The 10,954-nt window shown below is 29.6% G+C and overlaps 1 protein-coding gene across 1 annotated transcript; it reads right to left on the reverse strand.

Annotated features, from left to right (window-relative positions):
- Positions 1–8,010: 8,010 nt before the first annotated feature.
- On the reverse strand, positions 8,011–10,954 carry LOC125810291 (probable NAD(P)H dehydrogenase (quinone) FQR1-like 2). Its single transcript, XM_049489799.1, is given in 4 exon segments — positions 8,011–8,382; positions 9,533–9,670; positions 10,622–10,767; positions 10,769–10,954. Coding segments are annotated over 4 exon segments (699 nt in total). The 3' UTR covers positions 8,011–8,153.

The following is a 10,954-nucleotide window of genomic DNA, read 5'->3' on the forward strand; positions in this document are numbered from 1 at the left end:
AGTTATTGTTCATTTTGATATAATCTCTTAACACAAAATACAAACTCAAGATTTGGCAAACAAAACTTGGATTTTCTCTGAAAATTCATAAGCTTGAAAAAAAGTCCATCTTCAAAGAAGAACTCAAGCACAAGAACACCTAAAACAAGGACCTGATCAACTGAAAAAGTGCTTTCCGTACCTGTTGTTGTTCTTGATTGTTTGTATTTGTGCTTGACTTGTAGAGTTTGTTTCACTTGTGTTAGAAACGTTTCAAATCTTGTGAGAAGTATTTGTAAGAACATAGTTAGGGGTAACTTTGTGTCTTACTGTAAAAGTCTACATTAATCATTAAGGATTAGTGTAGTGGGCAATGCAGGCATTACTTAGACTCGGTTAAGTAATAGTTGTATTACTTAGTGTGAGATTAGGAGGTTAATCTTATTGTTGTGGTGTAAACTGTGTTTTACTTTTGCTTGAGAAGATTTGTAAAAACAGTTTGAAAAGTCATGTGAGATAGGTCGTGGTTTTACTTCCTTGAGCAAGGAGGTTTCCACGTAAAACTCTTGTGCATGTTTACTTTGTGCTATTTATTTTCCGCACTTTTACTTCTGCACTGTTATTCTGTTGAGGGACTTGGTCCCGAGATCACTGGTGAGCGCATACATTCCAACACTATATATTTTTGAAGCATTTCATCCGCACTTGAAAGAGATGCTATGAGAACTAAATCGGTTAGATTAGTTCCTCTTTTGTATGGATAAACCTTATAATTATAAATAAATAAAATCCTTCAGTCCTTAAGAAAAAAATTATATTTTATTTCAATATTTAATAATATTTTCATATCAGTTTCAAGTCAGATACATGCGAATAACATTGGATACATACTATATACATGTATCTGGTGTAATGTATTGGGATATTAGATATGTGAGCGGGATATGAGAGCGGCGAGCGAGATAGGAGGAAGGTGATGGAGGCGAATGAGATTTGTCTATGAATTCCAGATGCATGTGAATCCATTTGGATACAATGTATATAGAACAAATTACACCTAATTTTGACCTATGTATCTGAATGCACCAAAGTCCGGTAAGATTCATAATATTGCAAACTAGCATGTATCTAAGTAATTAACTTCTAAACTAGTGATATTTAAGTTATTTACCCTACTTCTAATGTAATCAAAATAGAGATAAGTGTATCATTGCATTTAGTGACATCACGATTGCCGTATTCCTAGTTTTCGATTTTCTTATCTTATACACATTTAATTGTCTCGAGAATTATGTCATCCATCTCTGCGAGTTAAAAATCACATTGTAAAAGTATGAGAAGAGTCATTTCGGGCAAAGAGGTATTAATACTAGAAATAAATCACATTTAATTGTTTCTTATAGTTGTTAATCATCAAAACTTTATATGTAACATAATTTATGACTCCCAACTCATAGCTCAACAACTATTTTACTTTCAGCTGTGTCCACATAAGACTGATCGATGTTTCAAATTGTTGGATCCTATGATATGAAGTCGGGCTTTGCCAACTAGGAATATGAAGTGAATCTTAGTGACAGATCTATCATCATTTCATGTGTGTTGCATGATTGGTTAAAAAAAGTGTTTCGATAAGACTGTACGTTTGAAAATAAATTAAATGATCATTCATTATAGTAGAAAAAGCACACTTACTCATATATGAATTAAAATTATGTTTCATTACATGGAAGTCATTTTGCATAAAAGTAATTTTTATCTTTATATTTGATTGGCAAATGAAAATTATAATCGTGTAAGAATATTTTTTTTCCAGTCAGCACACTAAAATAGGGACATTTTGGTCTCACATAATAAGAGGCCAGCATCTCACAAGTCATATATGATCTTCTTGTTCGTTGATATGCATAGTACACTCATTTTTTTATTTTTTATTTTTTATTTTTCACTTGATGTTTGGTATCAATTTTGAGGCCTCACTAATCGAAATTGAATTATGCTGGAAAATAATTTCATCTTGGAAGGGAAAATAGTCTTTATAAAAGGCGATATCAGAATTTCTAATTATAGATGAAGACTATTTATCACACCATTACAATTATTGTTGATATGAGTAAGTTTATCAAAATAAACAAACAATATCTATTCTAATCACCTTAAAAGAAGTTGATATGTTTGGTTAAAAAAATGCGTAAAAGTTGTTCTTTTATTAAAGGGAAACTTTCACATATATCCACTCAAAAATAGCCTAATTACTCTCCATAGCTATAGTTTGATAATTACAATTCGTAGCTACATGTTATATGGAGGAGAGAGGCGAGCGAGACTGGGAGAGAGAGAAGAGAGGCGAGAGAGAGCAGGCAAAGAGTGGGAGAAAGGTGAATTGTATATGTATATAGGTTAGATAATTGTATATTATACATATGTATTTGTATATATGGCAAGCGAGATTGGGAGAGGGAGGAGAGAGGCGAGCGAGAGAGGGCAGAGAGTGGGAGAGAGGTGAATAGTATATGTATATAGGTTAGATAATTATATATTATGCATATGCATTTGTATATATGGCAAGCGAGATTGGGAGAGGGAGGAACGAGGTGAGCGAGAGAGGGCAGAGAGTGGGAGAGAGGTGAATTGTATATGTATATAGGTTAGATAATTGTATATTATACATATGTATTTGTATATTCTGACGAATTATACATATACAAACGTGGCAAATTATACAAACTCGAAGTAAGCCCGCATAATTAATGTATAATGTTAGTTGTGAGTGGTAATTATAGCAAACTATAGCTATGATGAGTAATTAAGTAGTATAAGTTTGCTTAACCGCGTAATTTTCCTTTATTAAATGCTTAAAAATAATAATATAAATCTAAAGGTATTCTCGTAAAGAATTAGAACGGCAAATACAAGTGAAAAGGAAGTTCGGAGTTTTGAACTGATTTTAACTTATAAACATTTTTATGTTTCCCAACAACATACCCACTATTAGAGCTATCACTATGGGTTGATTCGCCCCATTCGGACTAATCTATACAGACAAACTTTGAGATTTGACGGACTAGATCAAGCTGAGCCATTTCTTTTGTGGGCCAGAAAACAGACGGCCTAACCCATCAATCGTGGGGTGCGGGTCGTACCGGGTCAATCTACTTTTTTTTAAGTGTATATATATATATATATATATATATATATAAATATATATACTTTTTTTTTTAGTATATGTATTATTTAAAAAAGGGAAAATGCATAAGTACCCCCCCAGCCTATACTCGAAATCCCAGAGACACACCTAACCTTTACTAAGGTCCTGTTACCCCCCCCCCCCCCCCCACCCCCGAACTTAATTTATCTATAATATTCTACCCCTTTTTGGCCTACGTGGCACTATCCTTGAAAAATTTGTCAACATGCATTGGGCCCACAAGATAGTGCCACGTAGGCCAAAAAGGGGTAGAATATTACATATAAAATAAGTTCGGGAGGGTAATAGGACCTTAGTAAAAGTTAGGTGTGTCTCTGGGATTTTGGGCATAGGCTGGGGGGGTACTTATGCATTTTCCCTTTAAAAAAAAATTACAACTTTAAAATATTAACATAAATTACAACTTTATATGCAATATCAATTAGTTAAACATTAAAAAAGGGAAAATGCATAAGAACCCCCCAACCTATGCCCAAAATCCCTGAGACACACCTAACCTTTACTAAGGTCCTATTACCCCCCCCCCCCCCCCAAACTTATTTTTTAGTTAATTTTTTACCACTTTTCGGCCTACGTGGCTGAGTCCGTGACTTCACCTATGTTAGGCGCGTGGGTGCAGTTTTTAGACAGCACTGACCAATAAAAATTGGTCATGTGTTAAAATAAAATTGAAAAAAATAAATATTAACTCAATTGTCTTCTTCTTTATTATTGTTCTTCATGTTTGGAAAAAAAACCTCCATTATCATAAGTTAAATTGCTCCTTTCTTCGAAAAGCTAACAAAATTAAATCAAGAAAAAACTAACCTTTGAACTCAACCACGATTCTTGATGACTTAGAAGTAGGGGTGTACATAGGTCGGTTTAGTTTGGTTTTTCATTTAAAAAAACCTAAACCAATTATGTCGGTTTATTAAATCCAAATATCAAATCAAACCACGCAAAGTCAGTGTTTTCGGTTTTTTGTTTTTTTTCTGTTTTTTACAACTTAATGATGTTTGAAAAAGAGATCAAATATATTTTCACCTACCTGTGTGATAAGCTAAACTTAAGAAAGGTTAAATGAATAGAAATTTTCGTAAAGACCGTAAAATTTACATGAGTACAAAATATTTTTTTTTGAAATATCAACGTTCATTATGTTAAATTAATAAGATTAAAGGATACAGTCAAAATGAATACAAAACGAAATATTTACAAAGTAAATTGTTAACTTCAAATTTGAAAACTATAACAATATAATTGTAACTTCGGATCTTAATACAAAATAAAATATTTACAAATTTTTCTAGCCCAAATTTGAAATAAAATATATAAACATTGAAAACTATAAACTAGATAAAATATATTAACAAAGTAGATTATAAGTAATATTTTTTTTATCTATAAATAAAATAAAATTATATATATAATATTTACAAAATTTTACATGCCCAAATTTGAAATAAAATATATAAACATTAAAAACTATAAACTAACTAAAAATATATTAACAAAGTAGATTATAAATAATATTTTTTATCTATAAATAAAATAAAATTATATATATAATATTTACAAAATTTTACAAGCCCAAATTTAAAATAAAATATATAAACATTGAAAGCTATAAACTAACTAAAAATATATTAACAACGTAGATTATAAGTAATATTTTTTATCTATAAATAAAATAAAATTATATATATAATATTTACAAAATTTTACAAGCCCAAATTTGAAATAAAATATATAAACATTGAAAGCTATAAACTAACTAAAAATATATTAACAAAGTAGATTATAAGTAATATTTTTTTATCTATAAATAAAATAAAATTATATATATATATATATATATATATATATATATATATATATATATATATATAATATTTACAAAATTTTACAAGCCCAAATTTGAAATAAAATATATAAACATTGAAAACTATAAACTAACTAAAAATATATTAACAAAGTTATAATATTTTTTATCTACAAATAAAATAAAATTATATTGAATGAATGGGAAAGACGTGGGTCTAGCCAGACCCCTGACATCAGGGTGACAAACCTTGATGATGGCAATTTCAAAAATAAAAATAAATAAAAAATATAATATTTACAAAATTTTACAAATCCAAATTTGAAATAAAATATATAAACATTGAAAACTATAAACTAACTAAAAATATATTAACAAAGTTATACTTTTTTTTATCTATAAATAAAATAAAATTATATATATAATATTTACAAAATTTTACAAGCTCAAATTTGAAATAAAATATATAAACATTGAAAGCTATAAACTAACTAAAAATTTATTCACAAAGTAGATTATAAGTAATATTTTTTTATCTATAAATAAAATAAAATTATATATATAATATTTACAAAATTTTACAAGCTCAAATTTGAAATAAAATATATAAACATTGAAAGCTATAAACTAACTAAAAATTTATTCACAAAGTAGATTATAAGTAATATTTTTTTATCTATAAATAAAATAAAATTATATATATAATATTTACAAAATTTTACAAGCCCAAATTTAAAATAAAATATATAAACATTGAAAACTATAAACTAACTAAAAATATATTAACAAAGTAGATTATAAATAATTTTTTTATCTATAAATATAATAAAATTTTATATATAATATTTACAAAATTTTACATGCCCAAATTTGAAATAAAATATATAAACATTGAAATCTATAAACTAACTAAAAATATATTAACAAAGTAGATTATAAATAATATTTTTATCAAAAACATAAAGTGATAGCTTTTTGAAATTTTGGGAAGTGTAAAAGCTACTTTTTAGAAAGTTGAAAAAGTGGGACCCGACGTGTGTTGAACAAAGCTTTCAACCTATTTGGTTTATATTGCCACGTAAGTCGAAAAGTGGTAAAAAATTAATTAAAAAAAAAGTTCGGGGGGGTAATAGGACCTTAGTAAAAGTTAGGTGTGTCTCAGGGATTTTGGGCATAGGCTGGGGGGTACTTATGCATTTTCTCATTAAAAAATACTAAATGTGCACAAAAAAAAAATAGAAAGGCATAAATTCCCCCTCAAACTTGTACCGAAAAGTCAGTTTCACGCTTCAACAATTATGACGACCTATTACACACCCCTACTATTTCAAAGTGAATTTAATATCACCTTGAGATGCATAACATCACTCTCATAGTATGTGGTGTATTACACTCGCTACCACGCCATCTCCACATTATAAATTATAATTTTTTATATTCTTTTCTTTATTAATTAACTTTTTTTGTTAACTCTATTTTACAGTAATTAATCCCTAAAAAATTATTAAAATTATCTAATAATCATATCTTCTTCCAATCTAAATCCTACCCACTTTTATCCCTAATCTGACTAGAAAAATTATTCATTAGAAGTTATATCACGATTCTCTTTGTCTTCTCCGGCGAAGAACAATCAACCTATCACCACCACAAACCTACCTCCATAACGTCATCCCCGCCTCTTTTCCCGACAGCCAACCCATCTCCGACAAAGAACAATCACCAAATAACTACCTAAGCCACCATAAACAGCCATCCAAAACTCCAAATCAGTCATTGATGAACACCGAATCAAATCCCTTTACCTTACCCCTTTTCGATTTTTTACTTTAAGTTTTTATTGATGGTGTTTCGGCGAGCTCAAAGCTTCAACCATGAATCTAATGTCGTTTCAATGAGCTTCATTTTTCATATCCATAAAGTTTGAGTAAGCTTTGTGCTTCCAAATTTGAACAACCAACAAATAAGGCAAATGGGAGTGTGAATATATATGCACATATAAATATATGAATACACAAATGAAAAGAAATCAATTTTAACTATAAAAAAAAGGCAAGTGGGTATATGTATATGCATGCCTATAGGCTACAAGTATGTTTGGCGTTTTTAAGATTGGAGGCTTTGCTTGTATTTTGCTGAAGCTTTGAAGGTATTGAAAGTGGAAAGATTAGGAGAACAAAGTCTCGAATTCCTAGAATCATTGTGAAATTTGAATAAAAAATTACGTTTTGTAGGTATAATGATGAAATTAAGTGAAGAATTATAGAAATGTGATAAGAAAAAATGAAATTAAGTGACAAATTGAAAAATTGTGCAAACAAAAAAATGAAGTAGAAAAATTATGAAGGAAAATAAGAGAAGAGGAACATGAAAAAGGAGAAAACAGGGGCTGGGGTTAAAAAAAATTACTTTTTTGACTTTATTTTCAACCTCAGACGTGCCTAATTTATTTTTATTTTAAATTTTATTTCCACGTCAGTTTTGAGGTGGTATTAATTACACTTTGAACAAGAATAGATGTGTAATAGGTCGTCATAATAGTTGAAGCGTGTAACTGACTTTTCGGTACAAGTTGAAGGGGAAATTTATGCCTTTTCCCAAAAAAATATTATCAGTTGAGAAAAATCATGCAACCGATTTCGAGTAGCAACAAGTGTTTGGATATCTTCATGAATGATGCAACTTCTATTCTTGGTGAAAACACGTCTACAAATGTTGAATGATGATTGTGAAGATAAAGTAGCAATAGGAATACTAAGTACATTGCGTTTGAGTTTGGACTTTTGTTATTTTTAATATTGTATTTTATTTTTATTTAGCCCAACCTATATTGCTCGAGTCCGACAAACCAGCGGGCTTATTTAGGCCGGGCAAGAAAATATTTTTCTATAATCCCACAAGATGGGGTTAGAAAGGATAGTAAAGTGTACACAAACCACAACTTTAAAATATTTACCTAAAACATAAAATAACTTTAAAAAATACTTATAGCCCAGTTTAACCAGCTTATTAGCTTCGCCAAGCACCCTAACATAATAATGAATGCCGATGAACAATGTTTAAAACAAAGAAATCAATGAAGAACACAAACTACTATTCAAAGTGCAAAGCAACCAATAAACAATCTATAGCCTTTGTAGTTAAGGAACTTTAATTTCCTCATCAACCATGAACCAATTTCTTAACAATTGTAGCCATGTATTTGCCTTGATATTCTGCGAGCGCCAACTCTACTTCGGTAGCTTCTCTCGAACCATCTCCAGCGAAGACCCCGGCCCCATACGGTGAACCTCCTCGGACTGTGTCCATGTCGAACATGCCGGCTCCGAAAGTGTAGCCAATTGGAACAAAGAGCATTCCATGGTGTGCTAATTGAGTGATTGCCGTCCAACTACAAATAAATATAGATAATTAGAGGCCGGGGATGAGCTAGCCTTAAAGTTATGCGTTCGATAGAGATAGCAAAGTTTTAACTCATTTTTAATAATCCATCAAAGTTTAATACAGGTCGGGTAATGAACTATTTGTTGATTTAACTCAATGGGTTATATCAAAGTGATCCATCAAGTAATATTGAATGAGAACAAATCAAAACATATAATCGAGTCAAGATGCAACCTAAAAAATATACAAATCGGAGGGTCAGTTATAAATTCACATTGATTCAATAACTTTTACATAAATCTTATACATATTAAGAAATTACTATATATATATATATATATAACCTCAATTAGAGCTGGCAAACTTAAATACATTTTTAATAATTTATTCAAGTTTATCATCGGGTAGAGTGTATAAGAATAATACTGAATAGAGTTTATTATTGATGTTGGAATTAGTTACACTGAGATTACTGAGATTACATACCATGATTTGTTATGTATTAGTTATATAATCTATAATATTGAATAAGGTGTGTAACTAATGCATGTATTAGTAATTATACACGGACTGAAAATCCTACCAAACAAAGAATTAAATTATGTATGAGTAACACATGTATTAAATTCTCTAAGACATCCAATCAAACGACCCCTGGTTTGGTTATATTGGATTCCGAGCTATTTGTTGATTCGACTCAACGGGTGGAACCTAAGTGATTCATCAAATTATTAAATTAGAACGAATTAAAAAAATGTTGTTGGATAAGTGAACAAAGTCTCACATCGTTCACTATTTCTAATGATGATTTACCAAAAACAGAAATAAAGCCTCATAGGTGGACGACCTTGAACTTTTTACACCACTTACTCCATGAAGAATACTTCAAATTCAATAAATTTTGACTTTAAACTAAGTCGAAATGCAATCTCAATACCCAAACATACAAAATCAATTTTGAATCGACATAGTTAGATAGGAATAACGTATATTAGAAACAATATCTTTATCCAACAAATATAATGCACGTATATATATATTTCATCTTTCTCAAACCTCACATCTAGAATCATTCATACTTATTATTAGTATTATTATTATTATTATCAAATCAAATAATCTATAAATATAGAACAAATAGGATAAAGGGAACATACGCAGTGGTCTCTTGTCCACCTCCTTGACTACCACTACTCACAAAAAACCCAGCAGGCTTTCCAGCAAGCTTTTGCTCCTTCCATAAATTCCCAGTTGAATCAAACAATGCCTTCATCTGACCCGCCATGCAACCAAACCTACATATTACCGGATTCAGAACGAGTGTAATTTCTTTTATATGTATATACAATTCGAAAAAAAATAAATGAATTCAATTGAATTTGAAGTGATAAATAACTGATCGAATTATGACATGTTTGTTGACTTGATTCAACGAATTGAACCGAATTGATGATGTGTTTAATGATTTGATTCAATAAATTAAATTCGAAATGACTCATTAAACATTGGGTTAAATTGACTTAAATAATGTAATCCAATTGGTCAAATGACTTAAAATAAAATAATTCGATTGGTCAAAATGATATAATTCGGTTGATCAAAATGACTTAAAATAATATTGATTTTAGAGACAGAATTTTCATTTAGAGGTTCACATGAAGAACTCAACGCACAAAGAAGTCAAAGGGGTTCAACAACAATTATATATATATATATATATATATATATATATATATATATATATATATATATATATATATATAATACTTCAATTTTAATCATATTTAAATAGTGTAAGTTTTCATGGAAGAAAAATTCAAACCTCTTCAATCGTATCTGGCTTTGCCCCTAAAAGGCTAACAATATTTTCCAATAGCAAGTCAAAAAGCGAAACAGATATACAAAATTAAATTTGAACACTGAAATCATGTAAATTCGAAAGAAACTTAAAGCTAATTTTTCTAAAAAAGAAACTTAAGCTATTTTAAAAATAAAATAAAATTATATTACCTATTAATTTCCAAAAAACAAAACAAAAAGGAGTAACAGTTGGGTCATTTCGGATGAATTATATCATGATCCATATATCAATTTAACCTGCCCAAATTTATTTCAATCTATTATTTTGTCACCTTATAAGATGCATATACTTTAAATAATTCACACATAAATACAAAATTTAAATTGAAACAGTAAATTCAGCTAAAATCACAGAGTTTGTTATAAATTTGTTAATCTGTACATACCTGGTGGGAAACCCAAACAAGAACCCATCAGCATCAACAAGATCTGACGGTAATGATATCTCGGGAATAGAGTCATCCTTAAGTGGGGCCTGTATTTTCACAAAGACATCTTCAGACATCGTTTCGGGTGCTCTATACAGTACCCCCTTCTACACCTTCCATGGTCTCTATTCCTTTCTTAATTCTTCTTGCTAAGCTCTCTACGTGTCCATACATCGAGTAAAACACGATAAAGATTTTAAGGTTTTTGGTTGATGAAGGAACATTGATGGAAATTTTTGCAGATTTGGAAGTTTTGTTTTTGCTAGAAACACATCCACCACCTTTTCCCAT

The sequence above is a fragment of the Solanum verrucosum genome, unplaced genomic scaffold (genome assembly GCF_900185275.1).
Source record: "Solanum verrucosum unplaced genomic scaffold, falcon-dt-bn FXZP01000038.1, whole genome shotgun sequence".
NCBI lineage: Eukaryota > Viridiplantae > Streptophyta > Magnoliopsida > Solanales > Solanaceae > Solanum > Solanum verrucosum.